The 26,312-nt window shown below is 42.3% G+C and overlaps 1 protein-coding gene across 2 annotated transcripts; it reads left to right on the top strand.

Annotated features, from left to right (window-relative positions):
* Nucleotides 1-995: 995 nt before the first annotated feature.
* phf24 (PHD finger protein 24) lies at nt 996-25,396 on the top strand. 2 transcript variants are annotated; one of them, XM_040197893.2, is made up of 9 exons: nt 996-1,403; nt 9,922-10,337; nt 11,785-11,970; nt 16,796-16,874; nt 17,747-17,949; nt 18,215-18,381; nt 21,954-21,986; nt 23,325-23,402; nt 24,116-25,396. In XM_040197893.2, the coding sequence occupies exons 2-9, from the start codon at nt 9,924-9,926 to the stop codon at nt 24,210-24,212; spliced, it is 1,257 nt and encodes a 418-aa protein (XP_040053827.1). In that variant the 5' UTR covers nt 996-1,403; nt 9,922-9,923; the 3' UTR covers nt 24,213-25,396. The 2 variants fall into 2 exon arrangements, with proteins under 2 accessions (XP_040053827.1, XP_040053828.1); XM_040197894.2 differs by lacking the exon at nt 21,954-21,986.
* The last annotated feature ends 916 nt before the right edge of the window (nt 25,397-26,312 follow it).

Here is a 26,312-nt window from a genome sequence, read left to right as displayed (position 1 = left end):
ATGTATGTATGTATGTATGACAAAAGCAACTTCCCTCAATACGGTGCAGACAAACCTGTACTGGATAAAAAGTGGGAAAGACACTAAAAAGGAAAATAATTAATTAATCGATCCTGTGTGATGATAATAGTGTTTATAGAAAGTGGGTTGGAGTTTCTTTTGAGAACCTCAAGCTCACATGAGGGAAAAATCCATCCCCAGTTTGGTTTGCAAAGCGTAGGGAATCACAAGGAAGGGTTATAGGCAGGTACGTGAGGGGTCAGGTTTCCCTGATATTATATAGTATGTATTATATTGTATATACACCATCTCTGCCTCTTCCTTTAAGACCAATGGGTCAGCGTGCACTTACGTCTTCATCAATGATGCATGACTTTCCCTTTGAACCAGCAAGCTGTGGAACAACATAGTGGGCGCACACACACACAGTCCATACTGTACATCAACCTGAGAACCAGCTGCAATAATACAGACACAGCGGTTTGCTTTTCCGAGCATACACACATAAATTGATGAAAAACAAACATGTCACCATATTTATATTAGTTGTGGAACCGATCCCGGAAGGAGCCACGTGTGTTGCAATATTTACAGTCCTATGTAGAGGTTGGTATAACTTTAGATTCATTGTTATTATAAATTATTAATCTTGTATGCCATTCTTTATGGTGTTGGTCTGGTATTTGGGATATTTTTTAAACCAAGTTTAAAAATAAACAGCATACAATTATTGAAGACAATTGACTCTTAATCGTCATATAGATGCCTCACTCAACAAAGCAAAAATAGTTATGTTGTTCTTCTAGGTATTCTTCATCGATAGTAGACCAATCGGTAGCAGGCTGTATAATTCAACATGTATTACGTGAATCCCGCTATTCAATTATGAATGTGAGCTTGTCTTTTCGAATAATACATAATCCAAAAGGTTACTACACCCCTCAAAAGATCATACGTGAACCTACTAATTACCCAAGGAGGGGAGGGGGCATGACGAGAGAGAGAGAGAGAGAGAGAGAGAGAGAGAGAGAGAGAGAGAGAGAGAGAGAGAGAGAGAGAAAAGATTTCAGCACCGGCGCTGTCCGCGGGCTCTTGGAGAAGTCTCCTTTCCTGCCGAGGTAGCGAGACGCTGCACTCCTACTGTAAACGTCCTTTGCGCGGCCGCGAGGAGGAAGGAGGGATAACACGACACTGCCGTTCGCTGCCGTTCATCTCTTCTGCCCGGGGAGGGTAAGGAGTGAGGGAGGGGGGCATCCTTCTTCCGACGGGGCCAAATACGGCGGCGCGTGCTTCAATCCAGCGCAGTCTTGCCATGCTGGACGACCGGACTTGAGACAGGAGAAGGTCAACAACAACAACAAAAAGTCTCCACACAACTCGAGGTTAGCCGCCCTTTTTTGACGGTGAGTACCACAATAAAACACGCATGGCACCCCCCCCCCCCCCCCACCCCCACCCTGAAAGGTCAGATAACCAAATGCCAAGCGGGTGCGGGCGATAGACCGCGTGCATAGGTGATGGGAAGCCTCGTAACGGACGCGTTCATGGGATAAATAATTAGGTCAGCTCCCCACACGGTTGTGGATGCGCGTCGCGTAAATATGTGATCAAACTGCAGGAGCTCGAGCTGCTGTTGTCTTCTTTTTCTTTAAATAATATAAGAATCTATGTATGTCTGTAGGCACTGGAGTGCAAAGACAACGGAGTTCTTGGGAGTGGGTGTGCATGTACGTCATCGGGAGGAAGGGTGTTAAAGCACCAGGCTTTTTTTGGGGCGGGGGTCCTCAATGACCGAAGTTGCTATTAATGAGAGCAACCAAAAGCATGATGATTCTGAATCCTCAGCAGCAGGCTGACTCTCTCTGTATACTTTTCCCAGCACGTCCCACAGGAGTGGAGGGGGAAAGGTGAGGGGGGGAGGTGGTGGGTCCATTAAGCCGTCCTCCGGTTGCTGCTTCTGTTATTCCCCGAACCCTCAAGCAAGCCGGTTTGGGCGTTAGACCTCCGAGTGGGTCCTGTCCGCTCCTCGCGCTCTGTGACGATCCCTGCAGCTCGGTCTGTGTGTCACTAAGGGACTTTCCACTCAACAGCGTTGCAGGCTGGCACTGGCCCCTCTGCCTGGCAGCGACTGAATGCCATCGTGATGCTTCCAGCCCAACGATGCATTGAGATTTAAATTCCTCCCCTATTCAGGAGCATTGAACTCCTAACCCCCGTGTGAATGTGTTGTAATGCCTTCTTTCGTGTGCGTGTGTGTATGGGGAGAACATTGTGCTCAGGTACGAGGGTGGTAGAGGAGGCCACGTCATGGAGGAGCGGGCTTCGTGCACATAGCTGTGTTAATCCTCTCTGAGGAAATGGATGCACCAGAAGGAAAAAGCTTAAGCTTTTTCCTTCTGGTGCAGCTTACATGCGCTATGTTTGTTTCCAAGTGCATTGCGATAATGATGCCACCACAGGAAAAGGGGTCACTCGTTGGTGTCATTAGTTCCGGGTGTCTGCCTCTCTGGTCCACGGGTGAGATCTCTCAGCTGACGGGGGATTCGTTCCCATGAAAAGGCATTCTTTGTGGGACTCCCATTGAACACCCCCGTACCCCCCGTCCCCTCCGCCCCTAAACATGTCCCCTCTCTCTCTCCCTGAAAACAAGGACGGAAAAGGAGGGCTGGTTGGCATTGCAATCAGCACACAACAGTGACATCAGACAGCTTTGGGAAAGGGGGTGCTTACAGTCAGAGGAACACTAACATGCGAGTAAAGCTAGCTACAGCATCTCGCTTCCTGCTTTCATGATGACCCAGCATGTTGATTTAACACAGGCCCTTTTTTAAATAATTGCAGTGTAGTGGGGGGAACATAATTATTAATTTGACTATGATAGAATGACATTTAAAAGGGAAGTTACTTGAACTAAATAGTTTTACTTGATTGCGGTTGCGTCATCACGGTGACGCAACCTCAAGCCGATGTCCTCTCAGGCACGTGGCCGACTAGACGCAAACGACTGTGAAAGAATCATCTATTTCAGAGGAGGAATTGACACTGATATTTGTTAGCAGTGGTGGGCCACAGATCTCAATCTCCATGGTGACCATTGGACTGAATACTAATAAAGACATTAAAGTGTCCCTGTTGGCCTCTAATTCCCTTCTGCTCACAGGTGGGGAAGTGATTCCAATTCCAACTTAATAGTAATTTCTTGTTTAGGCCGGATATTGAGCTCTTGTCACCGGTGACAAAAAGTCCAACACGTATCAGTTTTTCTCTGACTGTCACAATGACAGATTTGATGCTGTTGTAGTTGTCGCTGATTCAAAGCGGGAGGGAGTCGTTCACCTGACATAGTGTCAAATTAACGAGTGGACGGGGCTACAAAGAGATTACTGAGTGGAGCAGGAAAAAAAATCACGAGGATTTGAAGAGCACTTTGTTGCCACCTCCCTCTGAAATCATCAATATTTAATTAAACCACGATGCTCTTGAGCATTCCACAATCCAGGAGCTCGTCACACTTAATTGCTGAAATGAATCAGATGGACTGTACCTAAAATGAACCTAAAAAATGTCTCTAGAAAAAGTACAGAAAGTCTCAAAATATCTTTTTGGGGTTTGGATTATGGAATATTGGGGGAATTGCGTCCCATGTGACAGCAAAAAATGACCGCCGCTATTCCGTGCCGCTTTGAGATCATACTGATGCACTGCAGCTCAACAGAATAACATTTTCCCAGCCATATATGTCATGTTCTGCCCTGAGGAGTGGCCTTGCTTTCCTTCCCTTCGTGAAGATCTTTTTTTATCCGGGGGCGGTTTAAATCATTCAGAGGGGTCCGGGAACACACCAACAGAGGCAGCTGCTCGTGCAGGAGTCTACTGAGCGTCAAGCTCCAGGGAGTTTTTTTCCGCTCGGTTTCTACTGCCCCTCTAATTTAAAATGAGGGATAGAACTGATGGGCTGCTTCATATATTTGACACTAGCAAGAACATTTACAGTTCTTCTAAACTTGTGCCTGCTTTTTTTGTGGTTTTCGGCCCTTATTTCTTTCTGATATGCTGACATCGTTCTCACCAAGGTGCTAAGATCCGAGAGTGTGTCAGCGAGGAAGACCAATACATTAGTTTAGAACTATAACAGAAACAAAATATATACATGTTGTCCATTACCTACTTGGCTACGGGCGAATAACTGAAGAAATGATCACATTACCTTAACTACTGTAATGGTAATTCACAGATGTTGCATACTATTCCAGAACCTGTGACCTATCACTTTAATGGCTCATTTACCCAGACTATGTGCAATAAATGGGAAGAAACCCGGAAATTTTAGCTTTTAGTGAAGGGTGAGATTTTATGTGCATTTGTAAAATGTAAAAAATACATTTTGGTCAAAGCCATTCTCCTGTTTTTACTACAGCAGCTAGTTTAGTGCTAGTCACAAAGAAAAGCATTTTTGGTCACCTTAAAGCAATTTTTTTTTCATTTTGTGACCTTTGAATAAGATTCTTATGTATTTAAGCAATAATAATAATCATAAAAACTGAAATGTCAATTAACGGTTGTGCAAAATCTAACCTGTTACTTTGAGTGCACATACATATATGGAACGCTCGGGTAAATGTGAACAGGTACTGTACATTATCGCTCAATAATGCACACCCCGTGACTCACTCTTAACCTATCAGAACGCTGGATTTCATCTACCCATATTATAATTATAATATATATAAATACTGAGCAGGTCGCTATGTTTCTTCAAAAGCCCAACAATGAACAGACCAAACACTGGCCTCATAGGGCCAATCAATCTCCCTGTGGTGAAAATCACAAAAATAAGATTTTAATAAGAAGTTTGATTGAATTATCACCATGATATCTTTGCCACTAACTAAAGTTCAGGCATGCATGAAAAAACAAACGTATGGACCACCTCTCTTGTGAGGATAAAGTGCACGTGGGCATTGAGCAGCACAAATGTTGCTGCCAGGCAGGCAGGAAAGCGTGTTGTGTTTTCTGACAGGCATGTGGTCAAAGGCTTTAGGATCTCAAACTTGGGATTCAACCATGTGGCAGGTACTCAGTGCTATCTATTGAACCCAGGTATCAATGCCTGGCACTGACCCACTTGTGTCAGGATAGAGCCCCACAAGGCCCTTAAAATTCATCAGCTCCCCTTAAAATGGCGAGGTCATGTGTGTCCTCTGATATTCCCTCCTCAGCAGTGGCTCCACTTCCACTTGTTTGAGGAGAGCAAAGAGATATGTAATTTCCCTCTGAAGACATATAGTCCCCATGTACACCCACAAGTGTACAATTCCATTAAAGTATCTTATTGAATTATTGTGTAAAAAGAGTTTGGGGCATGGTAATAATGCATAGGCACTATTGTTAGTTATGAGCGATTCACTTTCAAAAAGATAATGATGAATTTACATCCGGGATTGATATGGTAGTGTACAAAGACCTCAGGGCTTGTCAGAGCTTATTGTTATTGCTTTCCGTTTTCTTGCTCGTGTTTGATGAGGGCTATTCACTCGGTCATTAAAGAACAATCTGTGTTTTGTTGATTATGTCGTTTAAAATGGCACTTTCCCTTATCTGCGCACTGCAGTAATTGAGGATCCAGCTGTGATGGCAGCCGTCTGACCAATATATCAACCCTACCAATATTCCCAGAACCGAGGTTACTGCCTTAACCTCTTTTTATTCCCTGGAAAAGCTTTGAATCTGGATCAGCTAAAAAGCAGCAGCAAGAAGAAAAGTCTTCGATCCTAATTTGGAGCAGGTGGGTCTCAGCCTGCAGCTTTGTTGGAGTTTGTTCCAGATATTTCGAGCAGAAAAACTGAAAGCATCTCCACCACGTTCGGCTCCGACTCTGGGAGCAGAGAGGAGAACGTTCCAGACGGCCTTAGGGGTCGGCATGGTAGCAGCAGGTCAGACATGTATTTTGGCCCCTAAACTATTTCTATTGAGTACAGCAGGATTTTCAAATTCTTTGTTGGAGAGGAAGCCAGTGTAAAGACCTCAGAACTGGAGTGATGTGATCCACTTTCCTTAGTGAGGACTCGGGCTGCCCCCCAAAGTTGTAAACCTACGCGAAACACTGTATATATAATAGATACATAGAGTAGAACAGGACCAGACACTCCTGGCAGATGTTGTACTTCCTGCGCCAGCTGAGGGTTTCTTTGTGATGGTGTCAATGTTGAAGGTCCACTTCAAGTTTTGGGAGATTGTGGATCTCAGAAACGTGAAGGTCTCCACAGCAGACACAGTGCTGTTGAGTACGGTTAGGGGCGAGGGAGTGGCAATGTTTGGGGCGCTCCTCCTAATGTCCGCTGTCATGTCTACAGTTTTGAGCTTATTCGGCTGCACCTTGCTCTGACCACACCAGAGGACCAGCCAGTCACCTTTAATCCTACGCTCTATCCATCCATCCATCCATCCATTGTCAAACCGCTTATCCTGCACGCAGGGTCCCGGGGGGGCTGGAGTCCATCCCAGCCAACTTCGGGCGATAGACAGGGTACATCCTGGATTGGTCGCCAGCCAATCGCAGGGCTAACACAGAGACATACAACCATTCACACTCACATCCACACACCTACGGGCAATTTAGAGTTACCAATCAACCTGATCCCCAGAGCATGTCTTTGGACTGTGGGAGGAAGCCGGAGAACCCGCAGAGAACCCACGCAGACACGGGGAGAACATGCAGACTCCACACAGAAAGGCCACTGGGCAGAGTCGAACCCAGGACCTTCTTGCTGTGAGGCGACAGTGCTAAGCACCACGCCACCGTGCCTCCTACGCTCTAGTCAACCCTAAATCTCCTGGGCTGATTGTCCTTCCTTCAGGCAGGACAACAGCCTATCCAGTATCCCACAGTCATGCATACATGTTTTTCTTTAACTATTGCATATTTTCAGCGCGTTGCTTATGAAATGGCATCTTTCTTACTAATGAGACTGACCATTTGAATGAAGTGTTTGTAATTTTAATAAGACACAGTTTTCTTTCTCAGAGAAGAGCGAGATTTAGCTGTTCTTTTTTTTCAGTGTTTTCGGGCACTGTATCCGAATGATTTTCACCAACAGTTTTTATTTCTCCAATTCTTACCAGCTCGTCCATTTCTATTTGCACTTTGACAACACACACCAACAACACACTGGAGTGATTATAGTAGGCATGTTGGCATTTTAAAGTTTACTCTGTGAACCAACAATATTTGATGAAAATAGGGTGAAATGTGTCTGATAAGACAGAGTTAATAAATCCACACCAGCTGCAGGATTGCCGCGCTTCAGTTGACTCAACCTTTGACCTCCCTTTGTAGAGATGCCAGCCGCAACATATATTCAGTGCCGTAGTCACTAGTCTTTTCACTGCTAGAAAACCAACCAAACTAGAACAAAGAAATCAAGACGCTTTTGATTTGTTTGGCTTGTGATGTAATTTCACAATTTTCCTGGATCATTTGAATGCATGAAACCAGAGCCAGTGCACTAAAGTTTGGATGTCTTTGCAGTACAAATGAGTGTCTAACCTGAGAACATACAGTAAGGCCTGGAGGACGTGTGAGGGAACGACTCCCATTTCACTTCAGATAGATGGGATTGAATTTCACACAAGCACTTATGTGGAACATGGAAGGGTAGGATTGCATCTGAGATCAAATACACGTGTACCATAAGTAGCATGTAATCAGCTAGATTCCACAAGGTTGAGTCTCACTTAAGCGTAAAAAATAACTAAATCCATTTTTTAATTGGGTCTGTTATGTCTGCACTTTGCTGCACAGTGTACTGCATCTTATAGTGTTTGATTTCCCACGGTTTCTTCAGAAATTATGAGGTCACTTAAACATATTTAGAAAGTTCCCTTCCTTCACAATAAATGCAGGTAATTTTTGCATGATTCCTGAAAAATTTGTAAAACAAAAAAGTCATACAATGATATATAAGAAAAAATAACTTAATGCAATAGACCTCCCTCTGTTATTGCCAAAATCAAATGGGTTTGAGACCAATGCTCAGCAGTCACATTGAAAACCTGGAGAGAGAGGAGATCATTTCCTTCTCTGGGATCGATAAAGGTGGATCTCATCTTACTCTATCAGATCCCGACTCATTGCATTTCATGAAAACAGATGTTACCAGACCTTGACGGCTGGCCGAATTAAGCAAGTTGTGACTAATGATGCTGCGTATGAGGTCGTGGGATCTTTAAAAAAAACACACACACTGGAGGTGTGCTTTCCACTCTCTGAACTCAGAGCAAAATCTGGCCTCCTCAAATAATTATTATACTAATATTATATAATATTATTTTTATATTATTATAATAATTAAGGAAGTTAATCAATCAATCAATCAATCAATCATCAAAAAGGTTTCTTTAGGTTGAAGTGGATGTGACCTTTGGACTTGAGGTCACACCAGCACAAATCCCTGTGCAATTTAGGAAATATGGTGGGGGCCATTTTATTGTGAACAGCTAACTCAGCGTAAACAAATTTCAGGGATTAATGAAAAAACAAACAAAAACAGTAAAAATTTTCCATCTCCAGTTTTTGCTTAAAGATTCTGGTATTTGGCAACGGTCAACAGTCTTCATAAAAAATGATTTATATTGCTAAAAACAGTTCCAGTTTAAAATAGGTCTATACGTGCTGACGTGACAATATCTTTTGGATGTTATTTTTACCTACTGTAAATGGATTACTCAAATCTACTGTAAATAGTGAAACCCTTTATTCTTAAATCAAAGTGATACCTCACCTTCAAAATTCAAATGATACATTATACACCTCTATACTAATATGTACAGTATACCTCACTCATATGTGTATAAATTCCTTTTTGTTTGAAAGCCTACTTTCCTAAAATTTGGGATTTGAATTCTCATACTCGGTCAATATTCTGATCCTCATGTGTATGCGACAGTGAGATATCAGAGAGTCACTAAAATGTGAGAGCTAGGTCCTTCGGTAGGGTTTATTAGTAAGGAGAGGAGTGCAGGGACATTGTTGCTGATAAAAAGAGATTCAGGAGATTTGAAAGGGGCCGAGCTGTGTGTACGGAGAGAGGAAGACTTAAATATGAGAATATTTACTCACTTTGCATGCAATGTGCAAAGGGAACAAATATTTTCATGGGTTGATGATCTCATCTCTGCTTGACTGCAGCAAGCTCTCGCCATTTCCTTATTCGATACTTTTACAAGAAAGATGTTTACACCATGGTTACGCATTCTTCTGTTCTCGTGTCCCTGTGACCCGTTTTCTCAATTAGCTTTTTAGTATTGAGAAGTTGGTGCTTGGCTAACATTACACAGCTCAGCAAACCAATCACAATTTAGCAATATTTAAATCACAATCTGATGAGAGCTGCAGGGTTGTTTGCATGTGTTGTTTGGGAAATCACAAGTACGTTTCTAATCGTAGTCTACCAAAATCCATGCATGAAGGTGGAAAGGTTGGATAGGGGTGGATGGGTCAAACTAACTTTCACCCAGGAGACAGCCGTTTGTGTCTCGTTTTGAACAAAATATCCAAGTAAATAACTAAACAAACTTATTATAAGCCAAACCAGCATGTTTTTACAGAACCTGACCAAGAAGTTGCTTAAATGTAATGACGTTATTTTGTTGCATTTTTATTGTGTCTCAATATAAAACCGCTAAACACAATTTCGAAATTACCTTAAACCATTAAACTGTCAATATGTTTTGCTAGAACGTAATGGAGAATTCAACTTAGTTGTATGACATTTAGTCAGAGACAAGGTCAGTTCCCTCCCACCAGCTGATGTTTTGAGGGTTGATCTCTTAATAAATTATGCTGATTCTTAATTGTTAATTGTTAATGCGCTGCACTCGTGTAACTGTTTTCTCTTTGTTTTTCCCGCCATCCGTCTGTAGACATGGGAGTGCTCATGTCAAAGAAGCAGCAGGTGGAGAAGGTGCAGAAATGCAACGCTGTCGTCTCTGCCTTCCAGGCGGGCATTAAGGAACGCCCTGCTCCACCCAAACCAGCAGACGAAGAGGTGGAGGAGGGCGACGGCCCTGCTGAATCCTCAGCCACGCCTGACCAGAAGAACGCAGACGAGGCGGAGGAGGAGGAAACGGACAATAACGCAGACCCGTCGACCTCAGCGTCAGCCAGGGACGAGTGCAAGGTCAACCAGGAGAGTTGGTCGAGGTTACGTGACGGGAAAGGGGTGGAGCCTGAGGATCTTGATAAGAGCCATCAGCTCACGCCTCCGGCTTTCGTGCGGCCCAAAAGGGAAGCCGACGATGACCAGCCTGTCGAGGTGGAGCTGTTAAAAAAAGAGCAGGTGTGAAATAAAGGTCAAAATAGAGCGGTGCGATGGTCAGTAGTGTAAAAGAAAAGAAAATACCCTCTACTTTGACAAACAACACAGGCTATGTATCTCCAACTCCTGGGATTAAAGAGATGTCTGCAAGATGTCGTGGGATCTCCATGGCAACAGCAGCACATTATGTCTTCTCCTCCCTTAACTTAGATATAATGAGGAAGCAGTTCAGCCAGGCTGTAAAGCCACTCTCAACCTTGTCTAAACACCCTCATTGAAGGTGATAAAGAGCTAGTGAAAATTTTTGTTATATCGATGCGCTGTTGTTTCGTGTGAGGGCTCTTCACCGGGCATATCGTGGGCGAGCCGCTTTGGCTGTGGTTTAGAGAGGTGACCACGGCCAGGGTGACGCAGACCGGGGGGTTGGAGTTTACGGGTTCACTTACACCATCAGGTAAACATTGCCTGGCGGCTTGCTGTACTGAGAATGTAGCACTTTAACAAGAGGTGCAGAGTTATAAGTGTCCACCTCGCAGTAATAATAGATATGTACGTTGCGAGTTTGAAAAGCGGAAACCGAATGCCAATGGTATCTAGACGACAACAAGTAAATCAATGTTATTATGTTTTTTTTGCTGGGCTAGTATGGCAATGACTAGATTCTGCTTTTTCATCCGCCACATTGACAGTTATGTTCAAATAGCAGCCGCCGCCTTATTTAATTGTTTCACATACGTTGAACCTCCAGGTTTTAGATTTTGGAGACACATTTTGTTCTCAAATGAGCTTCCTGCCCCATGCTATCCAGTGACGTAGCGTCACTGAATTTTAGACATCTTAGACGTTGACGAATGACTTTCCTTACCAGTTTTTGTCCCTATAGCGGCATCCCAGATCTCATTTTACACTGACTTTATTGCAAAGAGTTTGTTGATGCAAACGGAGTCATTAGGTCACAAGAGGTGGACCGTAACAAGAATATAAGCTGTGACAAGGGCTCATCTGTGATGTGTCTGCGGGCGTGAAGCTGCTTCAGAGGCTCTGAAATAGAGATAAAAAAGGAGGAGCGTGGAAGCTGCCTGACAATGTCTCAGTGTGATGCACAGTCAGGCTTTTGGCTGTCATTTCCCCTGCCTTTACAGCTGGTCGTATTCCGGGCATTAAATGCAGCCCACATATAGGTTGGAGACCTGAACTGTCAATGAACACATGTTTCATCGACAGTTTTTTCTTTCCCATGTCTAAGGCACTGCAGGGTAAATCATCTACTCAAAGAACGCAAACTGCTATTACATTTTACAATAACTGACGGACCAATGCCTAATCCTCTCAACCAGCCTTTTTTTCAGAGCTTTGATGCAGGGCTTGTGGTTGTGTGTTTAAAATTTGCAGATTCAACATCACAAATCAAGTTTGCATGAAAAATGTTCAGGTAACCCACGCGATCTGTCTTAATTTTCTACCTCAGTCGCCGAATGATGAGATATGCGACGTGTGTGAGGTGTGGACGGCCGATGACCTCTATCCCTGCAGGATCTGCACTCGGATGTTCCACGACGGCTGCCTGAGGGAGCTGGGCTACCTGCGAGAAGAGGCCCTGCAGGAGATGAAAGATACGGCTCACACTGTCACCGGCTGGAGCTGCTACTACTGTGTGAGTGTTTATAAATGCAGATGCACAAATATACACTGTGTCGGTCTAGGGTTTACGTTTTAAGGACTTCTGGAGGATAATTCTGGAGGATAATTTCAATGTTTTTGTGGAGGCCATTTTATTGCTTCTCTCTTGCAAGACAAACATGAGGAGGGGAGGATTTTAGGCCAAACGTGAAACCCCTAGTTTCCGGTTACTTTGTGTGAATACATCTACAATAAAACAAAAAGTAAATCCTTCAAAGTGAAACCAGAGGGCTGTTTTTGTGATTTACAGTAATTAAACTAAATATATAGAAATATATATAAATAACTTATATAACTGTTATCCTAGTTTAATCAGTTAGTTAGAGGGAAGCCAATTCCTAAGTGAAATGACCAGGACCGATCATGACATTCAGAAGTGCTATCCTATTTCATTGATACAGTGTTAGCCTGTTATTAATTGTTCAACAACGACAAACTGCTGTGAAATCTCAACTGACAAAGACTCCACATCTGACGGACACGTGATCTCAAACAGCTTTATGCTGTAGCTTCTTGAGCTAACGGTGGCTACAAGGACCGTTGACCTACATCCTGCAATCCTGAATGTGCACATCCACAGCTTTTATGTGGAGAGCATATAAATCATGCAATTTACAAGAAACATTTCATCATGTCATGGCGAGAAACCAACAGGTATGACTTTGATCACGTACAGGTGACAACACAAAGTAGCTGCAAATGAGTACATTTGCCAGCGGCTAGTGAAATCAACAGTTGATGAATAATTTCACCTTCTGAAATTGTGAATTGTCTTTTAAAATATGTGAAAATTGTCACATACTGTCAGGGATGCGTGGGGGAGGCAGGACTCAAACGCAGACTTCTCGGAAAACAAAAGACTTTAATAGTCAAAAGGCTAAATCAAAAGGCCAAGGGGCAAAAACACACGAACCAGGGGGAAAAACAGCAGGCGGGAAACTACGGACATCCGCGACAATAGACAATGACGCGACAAGTGACACAAGAGACACACTGCTTAAATACACAAGGGAGGTGCAGGTGATTGGACACAGGTGGAAACTATTAGACGATCACAGGGGATGACGGGACAAGGCAGGAAGTGAAGTTACCCGGGGACACGAGTGGCAGAAAACTACAAAATACAACAGGAAGTGAACCACAGCGTGACAGTACCCCCCCCCTTAAGGGCCGAATTCCAGACGGCTCACACTAGAGCGGACAAGGGGTGGGGGGGAGGGAAACCCGAGATGTTGGTCGGACCACCCGGGAAACTCTGGCGGTCGGCCCGGCGGGCGGCCAGACGACCGGGGAGCTTCTGGGGGACACAGGTGGAAACTATTAGGCGATCACAGGGGATGACGGGACAAGGCAGGAAGTGAAGTTACCCGGGGACACGAGTGGCAGAAAACTACAAAATACAACAGGAAGTGAACCACACCGTGACACATACAGAACATTCCAAAAACTTTTTAGAAAGGTGTATGTCGTGTATTTCAAATTACACTGCTTGTTCAATGCTACTTAGCTTTAAACTATGCCGTGTCAGTGATGGCATGTCTTTATTTGCATAGTGTCTCTGCAAAATAAATGTTTGTATTCAAAGGAAAGGTTTAGGCAAAAGAACCTCTTGGTCAGGTTGAAGAGTACATCATAGTTGCCGTTGAGTCACGGGACTCTGACAAGAATGGCAGCTTTATCATGTCATGTTTTTATTTAATTCAACTGGAGGTCAGATGAAGAGTTTTTTTTTTTTTTAAACACTAAAACAAACCCAGTACTCCAACAGATCTCGAGTGGCAGTCAAGAGGCACAATGCAATCTCTCTTAATTTGAACGCAAACGGCTAAAGAGACACTTTTGCAAAAGGACCCTTTAGGGTGGTGGGGGCTTTTGCTGTCTCTCACCAGCCCATGAGAGGCTGAATCCCTTGCCCAAGTCGTGTATTCACACAATCAGAGAGAGGACAGTGAAAAGTGCTTTTTCTATGGCTCTTCCTCCACTGTGTGTGAGGACCGGGGAATGCAAGGTGGAGATTCAGCAAGGGAAAGAGAGAGACGTTACCGCTTTTTTGTTTTTAAGCACATGCCAGTCATCTGTTACAAATTCCCAGCTGCCCTTCTTCTGTGGCATCGACATTTCATTTCACACATGGGAGTGGAGACTTGGTGGATGGACTGAGTTTCCTTGAAGGTGTATTTAGAGTCTTCCTTCACTTTCTGCTAGCCTGGAAGGGATCAGGTCCAAACAACATGGAGCAACATAAGCATTTCGTCCTATTTATGATTAAATAGCTACTTTCAGTTATGCAAATCCATCAGAGCATTTTCCATTTAACAGTGCAGCTGGAAATGTGTGAGTGCTGTTCGCTCAACAGTGAGCTGAAAGGATCCACATGCATGAGAACTGCAATGTTGGGCTCTTATTTAATGATCCCATTCATTCATCTTAATAAAAAACTGATTTTAGAGAATTTCTTTTTTTACTTCCTGCTCTGGCACTGAGCCTTTTTTAAACTGTTTGAACACACAAACAATGCTGTCATTTTTTCATCTGATATGGCTATATTTGCAAGCTGCCAGTTTAAGATTAGAATGTGTTGCTATTATTACACTTTCTGTCCCCCTATGGGGCCTTTTGTGTCATTTTTTCCCATGCTGTCAGTAGATGCTGTATAAAGCCTAAATCACTTAACATGTAGCTTTTTCATTTGAATGGAAATTAGACAGACCGAACAAATGTAATAATAACGAATGGCCAGTTCCATAGTTCTGCAGATGGTCGATGTTATTGGGGGTAACGCTTGATGAGCCTAACAACTTTGAATATTGGAAAGAATTTCAAGATATTCAAAATTATGCTCATTTGTTTGCTTACTTATTGATTCCCAATCCCATTGTTGGAGTGATGGATTAGGTTAATCAACAGATTGAGAATTAATGTGGTACACTGAGCACTGGGGTAAATAAAAAACAGCAGTAATGCAAAGGTATACAGCACATGTTTTGAATATGAAACACTATCCAAAACATTTGCCTGCCTCAGTTTTCCTTGAGAATGGAGGAGCTGCCATCTTCTTCCAAGACCTTTCATTCCCCTGCACATGCTTGTCTTTGTCCCATCAGGAAGAATGTATGGAATGAGGGCCACTTTATCCCAGGTGGCATCAACCTCCCCCGTCATTTGGAGCCAATTACGGGTCAAGGGCTCTTTGACAAACTACGCAGATCGAATCAAACAAATGTCCCCTCTCGAGGAACAACTTCACACTGTCTTCTTTGGAGTGGATTCACATTGCAGCAGGGACTTTAGTCCACAAAGGCATTTTAAAGGTTTACTTCTTAAAGTCAGGAAATGAAAGTCCAAGAACATAGTGGAACGAGCTTCAAGCTCACAGCTCAGAAAAGTAAATTACATATTTGAAGCTTGTGAACTGGTGTGGCTGGAGGCCTATGAAGGATCAGGTGCTGCATTGAGTGAATCCCCCTCAGGCCCGGTTGTCTCCATGACAGTATCCGTACAGGGCTTTTGAATGGCTTGGGTGATAGTACAAAACCCTGCCAAACTGCTGAGAGCAGCCTCTAGAGAATGGGCACATCCGATGGGGCAGAAAGCCCGGAGGGTCTTTTTGTCCATTGAGAAAAAACAACAGCTGTTCTGTCAGCTCTGTCCGCTGAGACGCTTTGAATCAACGATCCGTTCAAAAGACACATAGCAACATTTTAGCGAGGATAAAGCAGCCTCAAATGCATACTTTTAGTGTTCAGAAAATGCAAATGTTATTCTGGTTCATTTTTTACTTTTCCTTGATTTGAATGGCCAGGAAATTTGGATCAATCACACTCGGTAGTATACAAATGTGTACACAAATGAAGAAAGAACTGAAGGACAAATATAAGTGACCAATTTTATTTTTCCATTTGATTCCGACATCCCTTAAAACATCAAGTTAGTGAAGATTCACCACAAACATGCAGCACCCAGACAAGACTGGCTCGAATCAAAGGCGGTTTAAATAAATAAATATGAATAATTAGCCAAACGCAGTGCACACACAGTTGTGATCTGTAAACATTGCCGACAGAGGGGCAGCGAGGTTCCGGCAGCTAATGTGCTCTTCACGACACGCTGAGGAAATGCAGGCGCACGTCACACCTGCGCCTGCATTTCCTGCAAGTTTCTGATAATCAGTCCATGATCTCGGGCCAACATGGGCGGGGGGGCGGTCGGGGCATGGTACGACTGGTTGGTGTTTTGGTCAATTATATTCTATTTCTATAGTGTAATAATTGCCAGTTAACTGACATTTCTGCGTTTCACCCAAATTGGCCATCTCCTTTAAATTGATTTTTTTTTTTCATTTGTGTTTGAAGGGTGGATAACTCAAAGACCCAAAAACATTGTGTTAGAAAGTTGTCAATCACCAGGTAGCCCTGCATACTCTCCTGTATTGTAGAGATTGAGACCGTAAACAGATGTTTAAAATGTCTACTTAAGTAATAAATCAAGTGAGAAGTAGGGTCCTTTTCTTATTGACGTCTATGAAATCAGAGTTCTTAAGTAGTTGCCACCTAATGGTTATTAGAAAGACTGACAATTTGGGACACTGCTGCATTAACTCGGAGGTCATGTCACTCTGCACCTGCTTTTCTCTCAAGCTTTCTTTTACCAATCATACCCCTATGAGAGAGTGAGAGATAAATCACCTGAGAAAGTATGTGCCGAGATGGATTCAAAATCCTGTTGCTTCTTACGGAAGGCCCATCTGGGACACACTTTTCTTGTGTCATTTTGTGACCTCCTCTAACCCTTATCTGTAGGACAATCTGAATCTACTACTGACAGAGGAAGAGATGTACAGCCTCATGGAGACCTTCAAGCAGTGCAAGATCATCCCAGGTGAGACAGCGAGTGGTAGAAAATACAGTATGCATTTCGCCCATGTTGGGCAGGAAGAAGTGGTACAGTGCATCACGTTCAGCAGTTTGGGAATCATTTGTTATTTCCACAGGCCTAATAGGGGAGGGGGCTGTTGGACATTGCGGTAATTTATTTCATAAAATAAAAGTGATTAAATGAACCATGCAACAGCCACAGAAAGGTTAGATAACTACATGTGTGTCTAAATCAAATGATATCTTTACTACCCAGAGCAACTCATAAGAATGCATCACTAGCAGAGCGTGAAATCTTTTTGGACCTGAAGAAAGCTGTTTGCAGCTTACGGATCTCTGGCTCTTTCTGACTCTTTGCAAACACAAGAATCAAGCAGGTTAATAAACCTGGCCGGCTTGTATCCTTACATGCTTGTTTCATGTCTAAAATTCCCTCTTTGTAGGGAATTTACTAATCACATAGTTAGATTTAGGGAAGGGGCATTTTTAATATTCACTGCATGCTGACGCTGAAAGGTGCTTCTGTGCTGTATCTAAAGCGTGGGGAGGGACAACAGGTTGGCTCTACGCACAAAGAGATGTAAAAGTCAAATTGACCAATATTGTTTGGTTTGTTAACCTCTTTTGCATGCATTCATGACAACAACAAATAGATAACACACACTGTGTACCGTAAATCCTTTTGTTTCCTTCAACTGTTTTTCAAGTTATTACATTATCTCTCCTCACCCCCCAAGGTGTAATACCAAATGTGTAATATTATTCCTCAGCTTGGATGCAAGTAAAACTGTGGGAGGTGGCCTGCCTTAGTTAGGTCTCGATAGGTTAATTGCATGTGGAAGACTGATGTGATGCATTGTCTCCTTGCCACTGCAGAGTCGTGCCTGGTGTCAGACGAGCTGCTGCAGTACCGGCACTTTGCATCCAAGCAGCAGTTCGATAAGGACCTGACTGATGAGCAGGAGGAGGAAGTCCTCGGCCAGTTTTCAGCGCTGGATCCAGAGAAGAAAGGTCACATCGAATGGTCCGACTTCCTTTACTTCGAGTCGCTGGTGGTTCTGCGAAAGTTTCGCTCAGAGGTACAGCAATATATTAAGAAACAAGTGGCATACATTCAAAATTTGACTGCAAAGCAAGGAATATTTGTGTGTGAGTGTGTGTGTGTCCTTTATCTCAGGAACCGCTAATCCAATGTAATTTACGCTTGGCGGGTTTACAGCTGGGATACCAAAGACAGTGCAGTGTTGAAGTTGGTTTAACTTGGACTCACAAATTAACTGTGTAGTAACTATGAACACATGTGTCATATAGAGATCAACATCTTTGGATGTTGCTTTTTTCTAGAACTCAATGGTGCGGCTGTTGACTGCCAAGGAGAGGAACAACGCCCGGTCAGTGTTCCTGGGTCTGGACCTGGATGAAGACGGCGTAATAACAAGAGCAGAATGCCGCCAGGCCCAGCAGTCCTGGTTCCACAAGCTCAACAAGGACTTGCAGTCTTGCAACGTGAGGTGAGCAAACCAAAGAGGTGTCGGTGTAGCCCAACAGATTAGTCTGAACCTTTTGACTAAGATGAAAGGCACACATCCTTTTTTTAATCTGGCTGCACTTTTTGGAGTGAGAATCTGTATGCCAACTAGGGCTGGCAGAGGGACAAAAAAAAGGTTTGGCTGCTTAGCAAGTAGAGACAGTTAGAAAGAAGACTGCAAGAAAGATAACAAGCTGTCTTTTGTGCAAGAAAGATAACAAGCTGTCTTTTTTCCTCGTTCCATATTCTCCCTCCAGTCCACATAATCTCGGTGTGATTGCTTTGTGTGTGACAGAAATATATTAAATAGGAAATCAGTCTTCTGTGTTTTCAGCAAGTTCAGTTCTAATGCAGTGTTAAAACCTCATTGAACTCGGTTCAGAATTAAACACAAAAAAATCTAACTATTAACTATATCTCATATGTTTTATCATGTACAACTGAGGTTAGACATACTAATGAGCATAGAATGAGATCTTACGGGACTTTCTTAGTTCTGTGTTACATTTATCTGCATTCTCATTTACTTTTTTATTTTAAATGTTACTATTAAAACATTCAAAAAACTATTACCACCAATAGAAATAATAAGGGAAATTATTTTATTTTTTATATATTTATGGCAGTTTAGCTTTCAAACCACTATATATCCGATTCCGTTTTTAAATTGTAAGCAGCTACAATTAATTCTGTTCTGTTATAAAACTGTATCGAATGATAATGTAAAAAAGAGTTTATTTATTTATGTTTATTTTTGCTGTCTGGCTGCTACATTACTGCTTTGGTTCTGTCTCACTGGCACCATAATTAGACGGTGAACAAAATTAAGTATTTAGTGTGGTGGAAATTTGTGGATTAAGCCCTTGTGAGAAATCAAAAGTATCTTGAACTTGCTTTGTGATTAAGTATTTGTTACTAACTAGAACATAGAAAAATCATAAAGAATGCAGAAATCATCAACCGTAAGTACAGGCAGAAGTCAAATGACTACAATTCAGCTGAAAAGGGGCTGATGGTTCTTTCTCCCTCAGAGGAGCTAGAAGATCTGACCAGGTTTCTGGGGGAGAACAGGAGGTTTTGTAGACTTCAGGGAGGTGTGTGTTGTTTCAGCACAGGAGAGCCCCCCCCCCCCCTGCCATAGGAATGTACGGAAAAGTACCAGGCGACATAGGGGAGACACTGTGACCCTCCGTTAATGGGACCGAGTCAATCAATAAAATTTAGGAGATCAGTCAGGGCATGTATGGGTTCCATCGGTTGAACCTATATCTCACCCTGGACTGCCTTAGGTCACAGCTTCACTTAAAAGGTCACATTCCTAAGAGACTCACACTATGCAAATTCTCCCCCGACATTTAGCAGTGAAAGTACCGGATATTTCCTTCATGTGTTGGTGGAGACCAAAAACAGAGCTAAAAGAGATTGAATGTTGGACACAATCAGAACCCCAAATGAATGTGTAAAGAAGTAACTTTAGAGTACTTAACAGTATTTACTCCATCATCATGTCATATATTTTGTTGATCTACACTGGTCTACATTGACACAAAGACCTGAAATCACAACCTGAACCAATTAACTAATGTGTTTGGCCAAAGCTCTTGGACATCCAAAGAAATGGGTACTCTACTAGGCATCTATACAGTCGCTTTCATTATTAAACCATTGCAGAGTAAATCTAATCCACATCCATTTGGATCAAGAACTCTAACTCATACAAGACTTGCAGGGCTCTTTTTCCACAGCTGTAGACTGTGCAGCCTTTTTGTGCAAAACAGAAACCTTATGTTGGCTTTAGAGACGGAGGAGGCCACTTCAACTGCAATCTGATGATTTAATCTTTTGTTTATAACTTTTCATCCCAGATGTCAACAGGGTACATAGTATCTCTACATCAAAACAGAAATAAAAGAAGTAAAGAACTTCCTGGCATTATACTTTCAGCAACGACTATATCTGGAGTCAGATATTTCAACAATCCTTTTCTGGAGTTTTTGCGCTAATCGCATTTATAATTCAACGCATCCTCTGGCTGTTTTTCCAAAACATAACCCACAGCCATGACAAGTATATTTACAAGTATCTGCTCCCCGTGGTCAGACACCACAAAACTTGGCTGGTCTCCTTCCTGTCGTTCTGAGCTGTAAATAGACACAAAGCTATTTCTCTGCTCCCCTGCAGCTCTCAGCTCAAACGCGTCACTGAAAAAATCAAAAGGGCTTTGATTCGCTCATTGTCTGCTTCAGAATGTAATAAATACTCACGCCAGCAACATGCTGACAGAGACATTGAACAGAGAAATTATAAATAATGTGTAGATTATATATAAATATAGATAGTTTCATATTAAAAGCACAAAGCTCCTGCATTTCCTTTGATAATGTTTTTTATTCAGCCACTCACTTGCAGACAGTCACCCACTAGTTTGATGCTGAATTCCAGCTTTTATAAATTCTAGTGTATTGGATTGAGGCAGTTTATTGCTTTTGCTGTGTGTACTTGAATTGTGATCTTTTGAAGCCTTTGGAAGAACACTCGTAGAGAGCTGTTGGCTCTTTTGTTTTGGCGTAGATATAATAAACTGGACTGTACTTGTATAGCACTTTTCTAGTCTTCTGACCACTCAAAGCGCTTCAACATCATTCACCCATTCATACACTGATGACAAGAGAAACATACACAGCACCACCTGCCCATCAGTAACTAACAGATAGATTGATTAAGCTTGTCCACCTGACATGGCCACAGGGTGTGTACACAATATAAGAAACCCTGCAACTAGAACTACCTTTTTGTTCATAGCGGATCAAAGGAGAGACAGTATGACACAATCTGGTGCAACACCACCGCAAAGTAGTGCCTTGAAAAGGAATCAACTCTTGGACAAGGTCTGAAGAAATATTTAACATGTCCTTGCTCGATGGTTTTTCTACTGCATTATATTGTACATGTATAAGTGTGTAAAATAGACACACACATATATATATAATTATATACATATCTACATGTATATATTGATGTAAATGCAAAATTATGCTCCTTTATCAGTTTTAATACTTCCAGACAGACCTTATCAGAGTAGTAATGGAGGGAAATGAGCTCTCATGGACTCTAATGAGATCACATGTATTGTTTGTAATCAGAGTATGTGTGTGTGTGTGTGTGTGTTTGTGTATCAGTGGTTGAAAAAGTAAACGAACTACAAGTTCAAAAGTGTTACCACACATAATGTGACTCTCAAATATTACTACCCATGCTGCAAAATGAAACCTTCGATAAGGTTACTTCCATTCCTGCATATTCTAACTAATCCATTTGTAAAGCAAATGATATAGCATGCCCTCTTGGAATAGGGTGGAGTACAAGTATAACTCATAACAAAATTAAAGTACATGTTTTGAATGGAAGACGACATTCGTCTGTTGCTGTGTGTGAACTGCATTTGTGTTTGTGTGTGCACGTGCTTCTCGCTGCTTATAACCTTGTGCTTTCGAATCTCCTCTGCTGTACCATTACCGTTCCTCTCACCTATTCAACATGCGGCATACCCCACAGACTCATGGGACTCTGCTCTCCTCTGAATTGTGGGTGAGTGTGACTCAGCACTGCACGGCTTGTCTCCTTTTCCCACACATCCATGCCCTTGAGCACCTCGGCAAATCCACGGGTATATATAAAGTTTCATTCTGAAGTCAACCACTGGCACTTAAAATAAGAAGAAGTAGAAGAAGAAGAGTACTTTACAAAGATGGACGCATCCTCAAATGGAGTTTCACGAGCAGAGTGTGGGCCCTTTATACGATTATGCCGAGGCATTGATACGATCGAGGCTGGCATCTAATTACAGGGATCAAAAGAAAGCCTTTTGTTCTCGTCAGGGGAGCTTTGCTTTAAAAGCCTCACTTATTAACGTGAGAGGACAATGTGGGCTAAAGCGGTGCGAGTGCACACTGCGCACAGCGGGTCCACTTTTCACACAAGACGCCATCTCATTTGTGCTCATTAGAAGGAAAATCAAAAACTCTTTTGATCGCAGCATTACAAACCTTCAGAAGCTACTGTGTGATGGCCAAAATTGGGTTTACAAGGCAGCTATCGGTCACGTGGTTGATCAGAAGAGATTCTATCTGACTCTGATAGAAACTCATAACTCTTGAAACGTGATGTTCGCTCGCTCAAAGTCGTTTTCTTCAACTTACTGTCTTTGATTTGGCATTGGAAATAAAATCTAGATAAAGTACGCGTGTTTAATTAATAATAGTTATTGTATGCCTCAAAGTGTGGAAGAGACTTGGATCATTCTTTTGTGATTAAGGCAATATCAGGCCTGACCTAACATTGCTCTACTAACTAAATGTATTAAATAAATACTGCTGCAAATTAAGGAAGAGAACCTGTTCGTAGGCTCAGCTTTGCATCACTCCGTCTCCACACCAGGTGGTTCCTGCTCTGGTCTTTGTCGGCATGCCGCTCATAATGTGATCCAACCGAGCTTTTGATGGAAATTTATGGGAATTAAATGACTTTTCTACCAATTTCGACAAAGTGTATTGGTGGAGCAGCTCGCGCAGTCCAGAGAAGCTGTTAAAAATGGACCGAATTCTGTTGATTTCCATGCCTGATGACTGTGTAGAACTGATTATGTGTTTAAAATACAATTTATTGGGCTTTGAAACTTGAATGTCTGCTTCTGCCTTTAACCCATATTCTTTATAAAAAAAGAAAAGAATCTGGATTACGGATGCGTATCTGAAAATGTTCCAATAATCCACTAAAATAATTTCTTGTATGCTTGGTGTGCGTTTTCCTCACAAAAAAGCATCTCTCATATTCTTCTCTTTTTTTCAGAGCAAGGAAAAGTTGTATCTATTCACTGACTGTTCCTAGCCTTCTCTCTGACTGGTACTTTTCCGTCCTTTGCTGCAGCATCAGCCACGTTGGCCCCATGTGCGAGAGCAGTCCAGTCAGCTCCTGCAGTGAAAGGAGCAAGACTGATGACAGCAGGTTTGTCCTCTAGAAAGTAAAGTGTGTTCAGGAGTGTGTGTCATTCAGAATACAATCATTAGAAAAAACAGTCTGTGTATATGAAACAGAGGTAGTTGCCATGACGACACCCATTGCGTCTTTTTGCACTGCTCTAAGTTCTAAGACAAAAAGGAGGACAGTTCCATAGTAGCCATGCCCTGAAGCATACTCTGATTTGAATACTTCTTTCCCCACTAAAAGACCGCTGTGTGGACCACCACGACCTTCCTGCTTCAAGCTTCATAACTCATCACAAACCTTTGCGATAATGACAATTAATGCACCAGCGCTTCAGGCAGTGACTACAGGGAACCACTATTACAAAAAGTATATTTGTATTTGATGGGTTGATGCCCTGAGATGTCCTTTATAATATCAAACTCAATAAGCTTTTTCAAATTTTCCACCGATCTTGGACTGGACCAGTTGGACACGTGAGCCATGTCCTAAATATTTATTGTCCCTGTAGTTTCTCCCTCTGACCGGAGTTTTGCAAACTATTGGCTAGTGCAAAAAAGAATACTCTTGAGATATAAATTCGAAATGCTCCTAAATATACTAATAATACTGGCATTTACCTTAATCGGTCCATACGGAAAACGCCGTACTTGGTGGACGATTCCCTTCATTGTCCAGCTATCGTCGAGCTAATAACCTTTTTTCTTTTACCCTTTAATCTGTTCATCCAACAGACCAGTGACCTGGGCTGACTTCCTAAAGGAGAGTGCCATCTATTTGTTGGCTGCACGACCCAATAGTTCTGCCATGCACATCCGTGTGCCTCTATAGTTCAGGATCCTCCACTGCACCCCAACAAAGAGAGAGAGAGAGAGAGAGAGAGATCAGAACTGGATCAAGCACTGAGACACAGCGGATCAAGGCATCGATGGCACCTCTCCCTCATCTGCGTCACCCCAAATCCCCACAACACCTGCAACAAGCCCCCGGCTGATTGACACGCCGCCGACATCACAGGTCCACAACTCCGACAATCGTGAGAGATAAAAGGATGTCCCACTCACGACTGCTAGTCGGATGATTCGTTGGAAGGAGAGCACCCAGGAGGCTCTCACTTGATTACATGACAAATACCCCCCAGCCTTTGGACCTCCACCTCCATAGCACACCTCTTTCTATGGGAGGACGTCTGGGAGACAGGCTGGTACTATTCTGAGTATTCATTCCCCCCGGCCTCATCGTGCGCTAATGATAGTACAATGGTGTCATTCACCATCAAAATTGTCATTCGCTCTACACGAGAGGCCCTTGCAAATTCATTATTAGTAGTGTTTGAAGTGGATTGATTTCTGGGATGGAGATTAACCAGACTAAGCCATTCTCTGAACGTATAGCAAAATGGGAATGAGAAGCTGCCCGCGTAGCTGAAGAACTACTATTCACGCTGGTAAAAAGATTATTATGCATAACAATTAAGCTGTATTTATTCCTGTATCCTCCGATGTATCCTCGGTTTATCCCCAGCCTCATCCAAGAGTCTATGTTCTTACCAAGTACTAACCGTGAAAAAAAAGGGGACGTGAACGTTAATAGAAGCTATCTCGGGCAAATGCTCTTTGTGCTTACTGCTATGCAGAGCATTTTGTTCCCGTCGCGCTCAGAGCGGAACTTTGACAAGGTGGGAACATCTTGTAGTGTCCTGGTTACCACTGTAGGAACGAGAGTGTGGATGAGTGAAATAATCACATAATCACTGTCAGGATGAATGCTGAAAGACTAGGACTAAGTCTAGCGCAAGCATCTGTCCTCTGGAAGCACTGTAAAAAAAAACACGGTAATGGCAAAACTTGTTTCGGATTCTATAATGTTACAGGTTATACAACAATTTAAAATGCAGATGAAAACTGTCGGTAGAATCACTGGAAACGTGCTGTAACCAGTTGAACTTCATGTATTGTTTATGCCATGTCCGGGGTTATGTCCTCGAAGTAAATAAAGTATGGTTAAGACATCAATCTGCGTTGTCTGAGGATTACGTTCCAGTGCTAAAATAAATGCAGGGCATTTGATCTCCTGGACAACCTTTGCTTTCTTTCTTCTCCTTTTTTTAAGCTTAAGAAAGATATATTTCCACGTTGATGTTTATTTCAATAGATAATCACTATTTGTATGACATCATTATTGGGACAAAATGAATGGGAATTTGTTATCACCCATTTTTTTCCTACATATGATGCTTGATTTACACACATATTACAATATACAGAGAATAAGATGTATCCAGACCACAACCTCTCAATTTGTTTACCACAACAAATGAATCCTTCTTTGTTTTTATGTAGAATGGGAAAACTGACTATGTCTGCCAAAGCATTCTAATTATACAGAAATGAAAGCTGAAAGCTTATTTCTGTTCTGTTTATTATTAATACATTTGGCAGGTCACAATGTTCTGTAATAATAAAACATAACAGATTCTCTTTTTTTATTCTTCTTTATTTATGATTTTTAGTTTACACTTCTTTGGTACATTTTAAAAACAGAACAAATCAGGCAAAAACTAGAAAACATCTTGTGATGAGATCATAACAGGCAAACCCCCTCAAAACTGTCCACAGGCAGACAAACCCACATTGAGGAATATAAACATCTGGTTAAAAACATTTCTGTGGTTTTGAGTACTTTCATCACATACATGCACATGTTAAAAACAACAACACGCCGTCATGGCTGGTAAATATACAAAGTCCAAAGATACATATGGACACAAAACAACTGATTGTTGGCTAGAGCAGTAGTTATTGGTAGTTTACACTGCTGTTGTACAGTCTGTAGCAGGTAATAAAGGATGTCCTGAGAGGCTCCATGTTACAGGTCATTTAGCTGACGCTTTTATCCAAAGCAACTTACATTACATTTTTAACTCTTGAT

This window comes from Gasterosteus aculeatus, chromosome 14, assembly GCF_964276395.1.
Source record: "Gasterosteus aculeatus chromosome 14, fGasAcu3.hap1.1, whole genome shotgun sequence".
Lineage (NCBI taxonomy): Eukaryota > Metazoa > Chordata > Actinopteri > Perciformes > Gasterosteidae > Gasterosteus > Gasterosteus aculeatus.
Note: the sequence above shows the minus strand (reverse complement) of the source record. Positions and strands in the feature narration are given on the sequence as shown.